The following is a 15,794-nucleotide window of genomic DNA, read 5'->3' as shown; positions in this document are numbered from 1 at the left end:
TTTTTACAGTCTATGATTACACCTTCCCCTGTGTGACCTATGGCAAACTTGCAAAAGCACACGGGTTTAATTTGTAGTCTTCAGAGTTTTAAGCTTTTGATGACGCAATAAGAAGTACTATTGCCATAATATGTTACACACACACACTCAGTCTTTTCACTGTGGGGCATGTGATGCCACCTGAATACCTATACACAAATACATTCAAGTGTCTTTACTTTATTTTCACTTGAACCCAAGGCACAGTGTGTCAACTTCTCAAAAGGTTCTCTCTTAAATCAAAACATCTTCCAAACCTTTTCTTCTTTAACTCTACCTGAGCTACTTAACTTGGCATGTTCAACTAATAGTTTATTAATTTTGAAGATGTTATAAAATAAAAAAGATAAATAAGAACATTTTAGTACAGGCAAGAAAACCAACAAACATACCCTCACATATATCTTTAAACATTATAGTAAATTATTGAAATTCACTATTATACAGAATACAGCACCTTACTCTTAGTACTTGTTATGGCAAATCAAACATGCCTCAAGAAATTCTTGCAAAATTGCATTAAGCCATTTTCGCCCTCTATGTGCCATACTAGGCTTGGTTTCATATTGCTGTCCAGACTGTTGTACATTGTAACTTCTCAAAAAAGATCTGGGTCTCATTGGCTAGATATTCCACGCCTATCGGCTTGTTTGATTCGACTCTCTGCCATTAAGTGGCTGTCCAGTAGTATATGAAAGCACAAAGCTGCAGACTCAGGGGTTGATCCTCAGTGGGATCAACAGCACCAGTAACCATTTCATTACAAGGTGATTCAGTGTTAACATTTATATTTAGTTTAATGGACGGATGCTATCGATCCTGACAGCCATCAGTCTGAAAACAAGCTTTGAATCATTGGATGACTCATTTCAGCAGCCTGGTGAGGAAGATGTCTGTGATGATTCCAGCGACGAGGATGATGACCATGAGCAGCAACAGGAGGCCACGCCGTAAAACCAGCTGGGTTATTGACAGAACATTTCCCACTGTAGTGGTAGTGGATTTATTCTGGTCAGCAATATGCGCCTCCTGATATGCGTGGTCCACCTCAGCAATCTCACCACTAGATGCAGTAGCGCTGACCTGGTACTGGTTCTGATTCGAGTCTGGAGGTTTGGAGAGAACCTTTAGTTTTAACAACATACTGTCACATGAGGATGTTTCGGTTAGGGCGTCGGAGCTTACCTTTAACTTTCATCTCAACCATCTCATTTTCTTCTTTGATCTGGACTCCTGCTCTCACAAGAGCCTGATCAGAAACATTAGAAATAGTTATTAACATCAGGTATTAACTTGAAACTCATCTCGAGACAAAGTCAAATTTTGATTGGTCAAGAGATGTAGGTTCGCACCTCTTCAGCGGCCTTCTTCCAATCGAGCTTGCATACAAATGTGACGAAGAAAATCGACTGCATCAACACACAAATGCAAAGTCCTGTCCACAGTCCTTTTACAGAGACGAGAGAAGAGTTTTAATGGATTTCTGAAACTCTATTTGACAAGCGGGAGATAATACAGCAGTAATTACAGAACTGTACATTAATGGTCGGGTCTTACCTACGATGCCCATGTTTGCTGCAAACATTAGGGACACACCAATAGGGAAACCAATGAAGTAGTATCCCACCAGGTTACACAGAGCACCAATCAACTGTTTCCCTGCTCCTCTGAGAACCCCTCCAGCCACACCCTGCCCAAATCAGAGATTGTCAAATCACATTCTGTATATGTCAAAATTGTGTCTAAAATCCTGATTACTACCATTAGGTTGTTTCTCACCGCAACAGCATCAACAAGATGCATGAAGCCAAATATGATCATGACGTCAGCAACCCTCTGTAAAATGTCTCTAAAAAATGCAGATAGAGATTATTGGTAGACACTAAAAGATGTTTTGACAAAGGTTCTTTACTGAGGTAACTGTAGCTGACATAGCTTAACTGAAATGGAACAAACTGGGCAACAGATACTGTATGGCAGACTCTGCGAATGTTATGTTATAGTTATGACGGTGTCATGTCAGTCTTATGCACACCCCCCTTCAAATAAAATGTTACCGAGTATTGTGTCCAAGACTTTACTTACTGTTCTGATGTAAAGATGTAGCCTATGACATTTCTGGCGAGGCTGAGGCTGGCTCCAATGAAACATGCAATTATGACTGCCATGGGGAGAAATTGACATATTATAATTACCAGGGAAGAGGTGAACACAAGAAAGTGGAATATTATGAATGGATGGTTCAAGTGTAAGAAGAAGCTCAAAACTGGGGTGTGTACAATAATTGCAATGATTCATTTTAAATATAAAGTGTGACTATTGATTCAATCTGAGAGATTACAAGGAATCTCTGATAGCTCTTGTAATGGGTTAAAAATTCAATTAAATTCGTCTCTCCGAATAGGAAATAAACAAGTTCAAAGTGAAGGGCGTTGCAGGCATCATGTACAGTAGAGGATGGATACCTGACCCGAGCCTGACGGTACCCGACGGTACCCGACAGGCCAGGCCGGGTTCGGACAGATATTTAGAAATGATGTTCGGGTTCGGGTCGGGCTCGGTCACATCAGCGCGATAAGGCATTGAATATTTTAAATTTAAAACAGCTTATTATGTAGCTACGTGCCTGTGTTAACGTGCGCTTGTTGCCCCGTGTGCGCTGATGCCTCATCTGTTGCCGAATGCCTTCCTACAGTTGCTTAATAAAAGCAGGCTTTTCACACAAAACAAATGTACATGTTCATTAGTATGAGAAAAAATTGGATTTCAACTGTCGGGCTCAGACATAAATATCTTAATGCCTGTCGGCTCGGGCGGGTTCGGTTACTGCTCTGTCGGTCGCGGGCCGGGCTCGAAAGAAAACTGTGGCCCAATCCGCACTCTAATGTACAGTATGCATGGGGTCTTACATGCACAAACGATGGGGACTTTGGAAGACAGTTTGGCCTGCTCTATGTTTCCTGCACCAAGAGCATTCCCAACCCGTACACTGGCAGCAGCAGCAAATCCAAGTGGGAACTATAGGAAGAAATAGAGCAGTTATTATCAAAAGTGTATTAGTGCTACTTTTGCTTAACCATTATTTTACTAGAGCTATGACCAGTACACAAACAGAGGGTTAGCGGTAGGGCTGCAACTAACAATTATTTTAATAGTCGATTAATCTGTCGATTATTTTCTTGATTAATCGATGAGTAGTGTATTAGTAGTGTCTATAAAATGCCAGAAAATGGGGAAAAATGTCGATCAGTGTTTTTCAAAGCCCAAGTTGACGTCCTCAAATGTCTTGTTTTGTCCACAACACAAAGCTAATCGGTTTACTGTCATTGACAAGTGAATGAAATAGAAAATATTCACATTTAAGAAGCTGGAATCAGAATTTTCAAATTTTTTCTTCAAAAAATTACTCAGATTAATTGATTATCAAAATAGTTGGCAATTATTTAAATAGTTAACTAATTGATTTATCTTTGCAGCTCTAGTTAACAGTTAAAATGAATACATAATGATGGGCGGGGAAACAATAGAGTTACCATGTAAGCTAAGGCCGCCAGCTCATAAGTTATAGAATGAGCTCCCAGCTCAGTCTCACTGATCACTCCGGCCAGGAATCCACCTATTTCAAATATCCACCACTCCAGACAAAGCATGAGCATACTGGGGATGGCCAGCCGGACAAAGGGTCCCCACTCCTGCAGACAGTCCAGTGTCCAACCTGTGAGTCAGAGGTCTTTACGTTAAGCTACAGGTTATCTTTTCATTTCTCATCTCATGTTAGAGAAAACTCTCAATACAGAAAAGGATGGACATAGGTTGATGTCATAAAGTGGGCTTCAAGTTTAATAGAGCCAAGGTTAAAATGGTTCACTCAATACATAAATAGATGTGCAAACTTTTTGTTAAAGTCAGAACAGCCTTCTGACAAATTACGTCACTCTGTAAAAAAACTGGAATGTAAAAAAACCTATTTAGAAGTTCTGAAAGACCAGAGACTTGAATGATGAAAGAGGATGAAATTACTGGATAGAATAAGACAATGACTGCAGTCAACCCCATAAGAAGAAAAGATATTTAATGAATTTCATGTATGTTGTGGTCAAATATCTCAAAAACAATGAGAAAACAACTGACCTCCCCATGTGGCCTTGTGCAGACCCCTGCAGCAGATGTACACGAATAAGATAACAGCCAGCAAATACTGTGAGATAGCATTGGCTGCAGCAGATCCACTTAAAGAAAAACAAAAAATTGGGGTCCAGATGATCATTCAGATTAATAAACAAAAGATGTTACTGCATAATATCACTCTGCACAATGCCATCCAATACAACAATTGAGTAATGAACACTACATTTGACAAATGATTTTGAATTGTACATTTGTTACATTAAATTTAAAAGGCATTTATATCTGTTATGTTGGATTGGTATAGTCTTATCAGGCTAGGACAGAAAGATTGATTGATCAATCATACATAACCAAAAATTTTTTTTGGTCATTCACTGAACTATATTTACCATATTATATGAAGTAAAACTTCCTTCAATTCAGGGACATAACAATAATACTTTTTAGGCGCTGACCAAATTGCCTCCTTAGTATCGAGTATTGAAAAATGCCTCGTAATTCAATAGCAAATGTCAATACCTAAGGAGTAAATCTCATCAGTGTCAGTGAGCCAATAAGCAGGCAGCATGCTTCTACCTAGATCCTATACTGCTGGTGATTGGCTGTCTACACGTCGTGGAGGCATGCAGGAACAAGACTCTGTTACACACAGAGACAGAGCACACATGCGTGTGTGTTGTTTTAATATGAGAGGCTACATACTATAGATATAAAGGAGCAGAAAAAAAGGATTTGTACCATAATGTGTAATGTTTTAATGTCATTTTGTTAAAATTAATTTAATAAAATTCTCAAAGGTATCGTTCAAGGCCTAGAATGTAAGTCACTATATTGGTATCGGTGCTGGTTTCACACTTTTTTTTAACAATATCCAGGCCTACATCTGATTGTTTCTTAATTACATAATTGAGTGTTATAATGTGCTAATAATTACTAAACTCCACTACAAAATAATAAGGCTGGAAAACTCACGCAACGCCCATATCCAGACAGTAGAGGAAGACGTAGTTGATGATTGCGTTGAGGATATTTGCAATCACTCCTGTCACAACCTGAGGCCATATAATTCCCTGTAAACAACAGCACCTGGTATCAATATCAGTTTTAATAACTATGGTTCAGCCATAAACTTTAACATTTAGTGTAGTTTGCATTGCTGTACCTGGTTTTGAAGATACCTCCCTTGCAGCTGGTACATAAAGGCAGCCTGAAAATGAAAACAGAAAAATGTATCAGTGTTACTTTGGCATAGTGTTGGAAAATTTGAGCTTGAGAGTAATGATCATGCAGAAATTGAAAACCTCTGTATGTTTTGTATTATTATCGTCATACAGAGGGTTTAGAATGCACCAAACTCACCGGCAGAGCAGGCATGAAGATCTTCACATACAGCTGGGCGATACTTGAGGCAGAAAATTAACAAACAAATGAAAATTTAATTGTTGGGTTGAAACACATGGCTGTACATAAACACAACTCTGAATGAATACTTTTGTACCTCTGTATCTTCTGAATGTGTAAACAATCAACTATTTCCTAACATTTGCCATAACTATACCTAAAAGGTAAGGCTGTAACGGTACACTAATCTCACGATACACGATATTCAGCTCACGATACGATATATATCACGATATTCAGCCAACGATACGATTCAATACGATTCGATATAATTCGATACACTTACAGTACAGGCCAAAAGTTTGGACACACCTTCTCATTCAATGTGTTTCTTTATTTTCATGACTATTTACATTGTAGATTCTCACTGAAGGCATCAAAACTATGAATGAACACATGGAATTATGTACTTAACAAAAAAGTGTGAAATAACTGAAAACATGTCTTATATTTTAGATTCTTCAAAGTAGCCACCCTTTGCTTTTTTTGATAACTCTGCAAACCCTTGGTGTTCTCTCAATGAGCTTCATGAGGTAGTCACCTGAAATGGTTTTCACTTCACAGGTGTGCTTTGTCAGGGTTAATTAGTGGAATTTTTTCCCTTATTAATAAAAAAGCAAAGGGTGGCTACTTTGAGGAATCTAAAATATAAGACATGTTTTCAGTTATTTCACACTTTTTTGTTAAGTACATAATTCCATATGTGTTCATTCATAGTTTTGATGCCTTCAGTGAGAATCTACAATGTAAATAGTCATGAAAATAAAAAAGGAAACGCATTGAAAGAGAAGGTGTGTCCAAACTTTTGGCCTGTACTGTACATCATTTTCTGAAAGATTTAAAGGGGACAGAGTGATTTTGGTGACATCTTGTGAGTGTTCCATTTACTTGGATTTAATTAATTGAACTGAAAACATCAATTACACAATATATGTCTCTGACTGGACAGAGAGTCTACAGCAGGGATCATCAACTACATTTATTTCAGAATTCTTCTAAGCACTCTGGCGGCCGGACTTTCAAATAAAGAAAATAAAATTAATTTATACCTAGACGCCTATTCTTGTTCGAAATTTTCACTTTCTTACTGAATTAATGCTACATTTTTTTTTTTTTTACATGTATTAGTTTGAGCAAACTCCTAAAAAACATGGAAACTCCATAATGATAACTGGCTCTTTAACTAGAAAAAGATCTCAGACTAGGAGGCAGTTCACTGAGGAGTGATGGTTAAAGTCTGTGATTATGGAAACATTGTTGTAGTATGCAGCATCCTGATTGGTGGAAAATGCTTGCAGAAAGAAAGGCTGTTGTCAGGTAAACATGTCACTGTCAAAGACGCTGAAGCGAAAAGTTGACGTGGAAAAGCCCAGCTTTAATGATGAATGGACTGATAAGCAGGCTATGCACTCATCATGTATGCCTCGTTTGCAATGAAACGATGTTGCAAAATAATACAACCATCATCATCATCATCACTCGAACATAACGATCGCGTCATTCACGTGCATATTAAGTAGCTCCAGATTGTCCGCTCTAGTGGAGAGTTTGGTTTGTTCAGCCAGCAGTGAGGTTTACAAGAATTTGTCAAAATTTCCAGATTCCGGCAACAGTTAGACTACAAACCGACAGCTTTTGTTTTAGCTTGTTTGTAAAAATTCGCTATTTGCAGAGTAGAGCTGTGTTTGCGTAAAACAGCGCGGTGGACTGAGCAGATTGAAATATCGCTTTCTACATGTTTATGCCGGTGTGCCAGTTTAGCTGGTGATCCTGTTAACTGGTGATATTTGCATGAAATCAGTGAATATTCAACAAGGCCCTGCCCTGCGTTCTGCGCTGCCTCCGCCCCTCGAGTGCCAGAGGTTCACATTTTCACAAATGCAAGGCAAGGCAAGGCAGCTTTATTTATATAGCACATTTCAGCAACAGGGCAATTCAAAGTGCTTTACATAAAACATGAAAGAGCATTCAGAAAACAATTAAAAACAATTTAAAAACATTCAAAGTCAAGAATAAAATTTACAGTGCAGTATAAGAATAAAAAAAGGCAATATTAGGTACTGTTAGGTAAAACATTAAAACAGTTAAACTTTTAAAAGCAGATAAAATAGGTTATTTAAAGAAAAGCAAGATCAAAAAGATAGGTCTTCAGCCTTGATTTAAAAGAACTGAGAGTTGAAGCGGACCTGCAGTTTTCTGGGAGTTTGTTCCAGATATGTGGAGCATAAAAAAAGTGTTTGCAAGTGAGACAAAATAAAGGAACTGAAACATCACAGTTTATGTGTAATACATGTCAGTTTAAGCATCATCGGCACTAATACGACACATATGTATGAATGGAAAATAAAATAAAACTAAACACAGATCTAGCTGGGATTCGAACCTTGGATGTCATGGACAAAAAAAGTTAACAGACTACCTTCTCCATCATCTATACCACTACACTACACACCACTGAAATGGTATGGTGATTTCTATCTATATATTGGACTTTTAGTCTACGTTAACACAGGTTAACATAAGAGAGAAATATACACCCATGTTAACTGGTGATATCACAATTTAACATGGGCAAATACAAGCCTGGAAACAGTAAAGTAGGTTCATCTTTGCCTCACATACCGAAAACTAACTGATGTACAACAAACAGACATGACCCCACTTAACACTTTATAACGTTTTGGGGGTAAAAATAAAACACATCAGTCATGCACAAAAGTGATCATTTATCATTGTTAGTGTGGGCCATCTCATAAGAAGAATGTGTAGGTCTATCTCAGCACAAACAGTCTCTTTCAACCTGGGCCACAAGTCAACTGATTATAGTTGTGTTTAATGTCATTAGACCCATATTAGGAATCTGAAACAGCAACATATGAATGTTATCAAACTCTCTCAGTACATCAAAGTTTTGTAATCATATATACATAATGACCATTTTGTGTCATCAAAGCAGGTCAACAAATGATGTGCGGGATAAATAAAAGTCAAACTGAGAAAATAAGCTTCATATGTTCTTCACTTCAAACTTCACTAGACTTTTGCTGCAACTCACTTCATAACTTAACCGCGACTAAGATAACTCTAAGTCGCCCGAGAGGAAACGAGGATCAGCACTTTCCTACAAAATATGAAATGGCCATATGGTCATAACAATAGTGTATAGGCTACTCTGGGTCGACACAGACATACCCTAATATGGGTCTAATGAAATTAAACACCACTATAATAATTTTGAGTTTGTGCTGAGATGGCCTACACATTAATAACAATGATAAATGATCACGTTTGTGCATGACTGATGTGTTTTATTTTTACCTCCAAAACATTATAAAGTGTTAAGTGGGGTCATGCCTGTTTGTTGTACATCAGTTAGTTTTCGGTATGTGAGGCAAAGATGAACCTACTTTACTGTTTCCAGGCTTGCATTTGCCCATGTTAAATTGTGATATCACCAGTTAACATGGGCGTATATTTCTCTCATATGTTAACCTAACGTAGACTAAAAGTCCAATATATAGATAGAAATGACAACACCATTTCAGTGCTGTGTAGTGGTATAGATGATGTAGAAGGTAGTCTGTTAACTTTTTTTTGTCCATGACATCCAAGGTTCGAATCCCAGCTAGATCTGTGTGTTTCTTTTTATTATTTTTTTCCATTCATACAGTATGTGTCGTATTAGTGTGGATGATGCTTAAACTGACATGTATTACACATAAAGTGGTGATGTTTTCAGCGATTTCCATTATTTGGTCTCACTTGCAAACACCTTGTGAAAATGTGAACCTCTGGCACTCGAGGGGCGGAGGCAGTGCAGAACGCAGGGCAGGGCCTTGTTGAATATTCACTGATTTCATGCAAATATCACCAGTTAACAGGATCACCAGCTAAACTGGCACACCGGTCTACACAGGTGAGTGCATTGATAAGTGTTGACTTTCTACTCACGAAGGTTTAATTGTAGCCTATTTACAGAAAAGAGACCAGCGTGAGTTCATCTGCCCCAGCGGCCGTTGGTAACTCTGTATCGTTCCCAGTCAGGTGCTGCGTGTTTTAACCTTTAACACACACACATCTCGGCTCAGCTGTGTGTGTGTTTTAACGCACACACATCTTGGCTCAGCAGTGTGTGTGGAGCTTGGGCATCGCTGTACAGAATCCCGGCATGTGAATAGAGATGTAAATACAGGGGGGCTGGATTTTTGCTCTAAATGCTTGAAATGATAAATAACAGAACGCATTTTTTCCTCTTTACATTTTGTGAATTCATGATTATTCTGCGGGCCAGACTAAAAGCTTTGGCGGCGGGCCGCCAGTTGACGTTGGCTGCTCTACAGCGTCACTAGCGGCTGGCTGACCAAATCGCTCTTCCTGCAACGTGAACGGGGGTAAACACGGGGGATTTGAATGGGACTTATGTATTGATACTCGTGGCTTAAAAATCGATACTTTCTTGGGGGAAAAAATATCAATTTATATCGCAGAATTGATACAATTGCTCAGCCTTACTAAAAGGTGACAGTGTTTAGCTTTTTTATGCTGCCCCCAAGTGGCAAAAAAAAGTTTATGCAGGTCCATCCATCCATCCATCTTCGTCCGCTTATCCGGTGTCGGGTCGCGGGGGGAGCAGCTCCAGCAGGGGACCCCAAACTTCCCTTTCCCGAGCAACATTAACCAGCTCCGACTGGGGGATCCCGAGGCGTTCCCAGGCCAGGTTGGAGATATAATCCCTCCACCTAGTCCTGGGTCTTCCCCGAGGCCTCCTCCCAGCTGGACGTGCCTGGAACACCTCCCTAGGGAGGCGCCCCAGGGGGCTCCTTACCAGATGCCCGAACCACCTCAACTGGCTCCTTTCGGACGCAAGGAGCAGCGGCTCCATCCGAAAGCTCCTCACGGATGACTGAGCTTCTCACCCTATCTCTAAGGGAGACGCCAGCCACCCTCCTGAGGAAACCCATTTCGGCCGCTTGTACCCTGGATCTCGTTCTTTCGGTCATGACCCAGCCTTCATGACCATAGGTGAGGGTAGGAACGAAAACTGACCGGTAGATCGAGAGCTTTGCCTTCTGGCTCAGCTCTCTTTTCGTCACAACGGTGCGATAGATGGAATGTAATACCCGGCGCCCGTACCGATTCCCGACCAATCTCCCGCTCCATTGTCCCCTCACTCGCGAACAAAACCCCAAGGTACTTGAACTCCTTCACTTGGGGTAAGGACTCATTCCCTACCTGGAGAAGGCATTCCATCGGTTTCCTGCTGAGAACCATGGCCTCCGATTTAGAGGTGCTGACCTCATCCCAACCGCTTCACACTCGGCTGCGAACCGATCCAGTGAGTGCTGAAGGTCACAGGCCGATGATGCCATCAGGACCACATCATCTGCAAAGAGCAGCGATGAGATCCCCAGCCCCCGAACTGCAACCCCTCCCCACCCCGACTACGCCTCGATATCCTGTCCATAATTATTACAAACAGGATTGGTGACAAAGCGGCCCTGGCGGAGCCAACTCTCACCTGAAAACGAGGTCCGACTTACGCCGAGAACCCGGACACAGCTCTCACTTTGGTCGTACAGAGATTGGATGGCCCTGAGTAGAGACCCCTCACCCCATACTCCCCCAGCACCTCCCACAGTATCTCCCAGGGGACCCGGTCATACGTCTCCAAATCCACAAAACACAATGTAGACCGGTTGGCATACTCCCAGGCTCCCTCCAGGATCCTTGCGAGAGTGAAGATCTGGTCCATTGTTCCACGACCAGGACGGAATCCGCATTGTTCCTCCTCAACCCGAGGTTCGACTATCGGCCGAACCCTCCTTTCCAGCACCTTGGAGTAGACTTTACCAGGGAGGCTGAGAAGTGTGATACCCCTGTAATTGGCACACACCCTCTGGTCCCCCTTTTTAAAAAGGGGAACCACCACCCCAGTCTGCCACTCCTTTGGCACTGTTCCAGACTTCCACGCAATGTTGAAGAGGCGTGTCAACCAGGACAGCCCCTCCACACCCAGAGCCTTGAGCATTTCTGGACGGATCTCATCAATCCCCTTGGCTTTGCCACTGTGGAGTTGTTTGACTACATCAGTGACTTCCGCCTGGGAAATCGACGACAATCCCCCGTCATCCTCCAGCTCTGCCTCTAACATAGAGGGCGTATTAGTTGGATTCAGGAGTTCCTCAAAGTGCTCCTTCCACCGCCCTATTATCTCCTCAGTTGAGGTCAACAGTGTCCCATCCTTACCGTACACAGCTTGGATGGTTCCCCGCTTCCCCCTCCTGAGGTGGCGAACAGTTTTCCAGAAGCACTTTGGTGCCGACCGAAAGTCCTTCTCCATGTCTTCTCCAAACTTCTCCCACACCCGCTGCTTTGCTTCTTTCACGGCAGAGGCTGCAGCCCTTCGGCCCTTCGGTACCCTGCAACTGCCTCCGGAGTCCTCTGGGATAATATATCCCCAGCAGAACAATGGAGTCCCCCACTGGCGCCCCATGGAGGACTCCACTCAAGGTCTCCAAGAAGGCCGAATACTCTGAACTCTTGTTTGGTGCATATGCACAAACAACAGTCAGAGTTTTCCCCCCCACAACCCGCAGGCGTAGGGAGGTGACCCTCTCGTCCACCGGGGTAAACTCCAACGTAGCGGCGCTCAGCTGGGGGCTTGTTAGTATCCCCACACCCACCCGGCGCCTCACACCCTGGGCAACTCCGGAGAAGAAAAGAGTCCAACCCCTATCCAGGAGTACGGTTCCAGAACCGAGACTGTGCGTAGAGGTAAGCCCCACCAGATCTAACCGGTAGCGCTCCACCTCCTGCACCAGTTCCGGCTCCTTCCCCCACAGAGAGGTGACGTTCCACGTCCCCAGAGCCAGCGTCTGCTGCCCGGGTCTGGTCCGTCGAGGCCCCTGACCTTCACCGCCACCCATGTGGCAGCGCACCCGACCCCGGCCGTTCCTCCCACAGGTGGTGGGCCCATGGGCTGGAGAGATGGGAGCCACGTAGCTTGTTCGGGCTGTGCCCCGCCGGGCTCCGTGGCAAACCCGGCCACCAGGCGCTCGCCGACGAGCCCGCCGTCTGGGCCTGGCTCCAGACGGGGGCCCCGGGCTTCCTCCGGGCAGGGTCACTCCATCTCTACCTTGTTTTTCCATAGGGTTTTTGAACCATTCTTTGTCTGGCCCCTCACCTGAGACCACTTTGCCTTGGGAGACCCTACCAGGAGCACAAAGCTCCAGACAACACAGCCCTCAGGTTCACAGAGACACACAAACCTCTCCACCACGATAAGGTGATGGTTCACGGAGAGGGTTTATGCAGGTGTAAAAAGTAATTTGCTTGTTTTTTCAACGTGGAACCTATTTTCCCATGCATCAGTGTTTTAGTGACTAATGTGAAAAAAAACCTTTCGCTCAGCAGATTTATAACGGCACATCCTGAAACACACTGCAGGGCTTTATGACAAGTCAAAACTCAATATAACATGAATACTGGGCTTCCATAGGAATGCTTACCAAAGTTTTGGCACATTTTACTGTGTATTGATTAGTAAGTAGGGACATTTTATTTATAAAGCACCTTTTAAAACCATGGTTACAAGGTGCTGTACAGTGCAACATTGAGTAAAAATAGACAGTTAAAACAGGGGGAAAGAGGATAACAGATAAGAGTTAAGTCAGTCTCAATAAGACCACATGTACAGCAGTGTCTCTAAAGGGAAAGATGCTGAAGGTAATGTTTAGGGGGATTAAAAAATGACTGACCTGGCAACCTCTGGGCTCTGTTTGACAGCCAGTAGGAGAGGTTCAGTGTTGATGAGGATAGCCCAGCAGGGGAAACAGGCCAGCAGCAGAATCAGAACCCCCCTCTGGAGAATCACACCCACACGCTTCAAGTTACCGCTCCCATACGTCTGATTGAAACAGGTAGACAGATACTTACATAAGCAGAGATGCAAAACACCAAATCACTCCAATAACCAAAGAAAACTAACATGATACAAAAGCTCCCTGTTGCGTTGTTTTAAAGGGGACCCCAGGACTACCTGGGAACGCAGCAGTAGCAGTTGTGTTTGTCTTGGTTAGATAAAGGAAGTGAAAGAACAACCTCTGGTGAGAACACTACCTGAGATATGAGGGTATCACAAGTTAACGACAAACCAGTGCCAATGGAAATACCGGTGACATTAACCACCTGCAAAAAAGAAAGAAAGAAAAAAACAATTAAGAGAAAAACATGAACATTAAAAGATAGATAAATCAGATGCCAGTACTGGCAGGCTGGGATACCAGTTCAAACCCAGATAGGATTAGAGAAAGCCTCCTCACCGAAATTGATAACGCCACTCCTGCAAGTTCAGTTTTCCCCAGGTGACCACAGAACACAGTGCTGACGAAACTGATCATAAAGACCATCAACTGGGAAATGATCTGGAGTACAAACACAAATATCAGTCCTCATTTTCATCTTAATACACAAGGCAGATATTTCATACAAAATAAATACAAACATGAGGCATTATAGACATTTTCAGTGAGTGAAAACCTAATGGATAACATAAGCCTTGCTGTATTAATATAACAATAACAATACGCATTTCTAATAACCAACTAAATACCATGCAATAATCGCACGTAGGCATGCATTTGATTAGAGGTGGCTTGCTATGTATTAACAGTGACGCCATTGAACTGCACTTTAAAATGGTTCCTATACTGGACTGATTGTTCTGTCTGAATGTTTGTTTTTAGTTCTATTTTAGATTTGATCTTTTTTTTTTTTTTTTTTTTTTTACTTAAAACAGGGAGGGAGTACACGTAAAAGTACACGTTTTATTCCTGTTTTTATTATAACACCGTGACAAACAGTAAAGTGTGAGAAACAACTTTTCGTTTCTTCTGGGTATGCAGGTACTCAGTGAAATGACAAAGTGATCATACTGAATACAATGTAATGGTCTAACGTTATAACAAACTAATAGAAGACACATTAACTCAAATAGGCCTACATCCCGTTACATTTTGAAACAAACGCATGACCAAAAGCCAGTGAGTAAGCCTAAAGTTATGCTATGTTTACACCATCTTCAATAATAATTATAATCTTAGACAAGACTGGGTTTATGTACTTAGTATCTAGCCCATACTGTATTCCTTATTAAATATATGCTTCATAAAGTTATAAACTAATTACTAATTACAAACACAATGCACAGACAGCAAACGGAACATTTACGGCACCACTCAAGCAACAGTTAACGTTACTGTTCAAAAACGAAAAACGCAGTTCAAAACTATTCTTACCACTGGTCCCGCTAACTTGAAAAGTTGTACCAGCTCATGCCGGTAGTCCGGCGGGATGAAGCAACGCATGTTCTTCAGGCAGGAGCCCCGGCTATCACCGGAGCTTTGAACAGAAGCAGCCGCTTTACCTACTTCAAAATCTTCTTCCACTCCCTCGGAATATGTAATTGGTGTTTTAATAGAACCGTCCATGCCTACGGTGTTCTCAACAGACAGTCCGGTTTCCCTTTAACAGCGGTGTGTTACGGAGGAAGGGTTACTCGCGTGGTTCAGGAGTTCCCTCTGCCAACCAGCTCGTGCAGCAGTTTTCGGCCGTCACAGAGTAGATCTGATGTTGCATTCAAGTGCACATCATGGTTCAGTTAACTTGGTTTTTACTATGACTTCAACAGATTGTCTGGGATCCGAGTGCGCTCCAGTAATACAGTAGCCTGTGTGTGCCCGCATGTGTGTGTGTGTGCCACATCCAAGTTTGTGCCTCTCAGACTACTATTACTATAATGAATATGCCTTAGCCCTTGCGTATATCAGCTAAATTGGGCCACTTTTTGTTAAATCGTTTGGGACAATAATACAATACCATATATGCCTTTTCCATGTGTTTTTATGATTAATAATGACTGTTTTTGATAATTTTGTGTTGAAATTATGTAATAAAATATAATTATTTAGGCCCTACAGTTCTTGAAACAACAGCTGTTCCAACTTTTTTTGCATGAGCAGTTTCAGGTAAAATGGGCCAGCTGTTTCAGGTACAATGGGCCAGTCAAACTGCAAAGGGAAATAGTAATTTATCATCAATTTTAATTTTAAAACACAGTTGCTTATACAGCCACATAACATTTAAACTGCATTAAACAAACATTCATATGTGCCATTAAAAAAAAAACATTTTGGGTGCAAACCCACATATTCAAATGTGCAATTAAA

The 15,794-nt window shown here is 41.9% G+C and overlaps 1 protein-coding gene across 1 annotated transcript; it reads right to left on the bottom strand.

Moving 5' to 3' along the window:
* Positions 1 to 204: 204 nt before the first annotated feature.
* Positions 205 to 15,175, bottom strand: LOC120564559 (multidrug and toxin extrusion protein 1-like). Its single transcript, XM_039809700.1, has 16 exons — positions 14,865 to 15,175; positions 13,890 to 13,991; positions 13,687 to 13,755; positions 13,326 to 13,474; positions 5,527 to 5,569; positions 5,330 to 5,374; positions 5,140 to 5,237; positions 4,171 to 4,268; positions 3,573 to 3,754; positions 2,949 to 3,057; positions 2,125 to 2,200; positions 1,819 to 1,888; positions 1,597 to 1,729; positions 1,392 to 1,486; positions 1,225 to 1,288; positions 205 to 1,145 (listed from the first exon to the last, which is right to left on the bottom strand). Exons 1-16 carry the CDS (start codon positions 15,054 to 15,056, stop codon positions 904 to 906), a joined length of 1,767 nt encoding a protein of 588 aa, XP_039665634.1. The 5' UTR covers positions 15,057 to 15,175; the 3' UTR covers positions 205 to 903.
* Positions 15,176 to 15,794: the final 619 nt, after the last annotated feature.

The sequence above is a fragment of the Perca fluviatilis genome, chromosome 1 (assembly GCF_010015445.1).
Source record: "Perca fluviatilis chromosome 1, GENO_Pfluv_1.0, whole genome shotgun sequence".
Classification (NCBI taxonomy): domain Eukaryota; kingdom Metazoa; phylum Chordata; class Actinopteri; order Perciformes; family Percidae; genus Perca; species Perca fluviatilis.
Note: the sequence above shows the minus strand (reverse complement) of the source record. Positions and strands in the feature narration are given on the sequence as shown.

Excerpts from the sequence above, each read along its gene's own strand:
- LOC120564559 (XM_039809700.1), bottom strand. The coding sequence starts at position 15,056 with ATGGACGGTTCTATTAAAACACCAATTACATATTCCGAGGGAGTGGAA. Across the intron at positions 13,756-13,889 it reads GAGTGGCGTTATCAATTTCG|GTGGTTAATGTCACCGGTAT; the intron begins GTGAGGAGGCTT and ends TCTTTTTTGCAG. Across the intron at positions 1,146-1,224 it reads GGTTGAGATGAAAGTTAAAG|ACTCGAATCAGAACCAGTAC; the intron begins GTAAGCTCCGAC and ends CCAAACCTCCAG.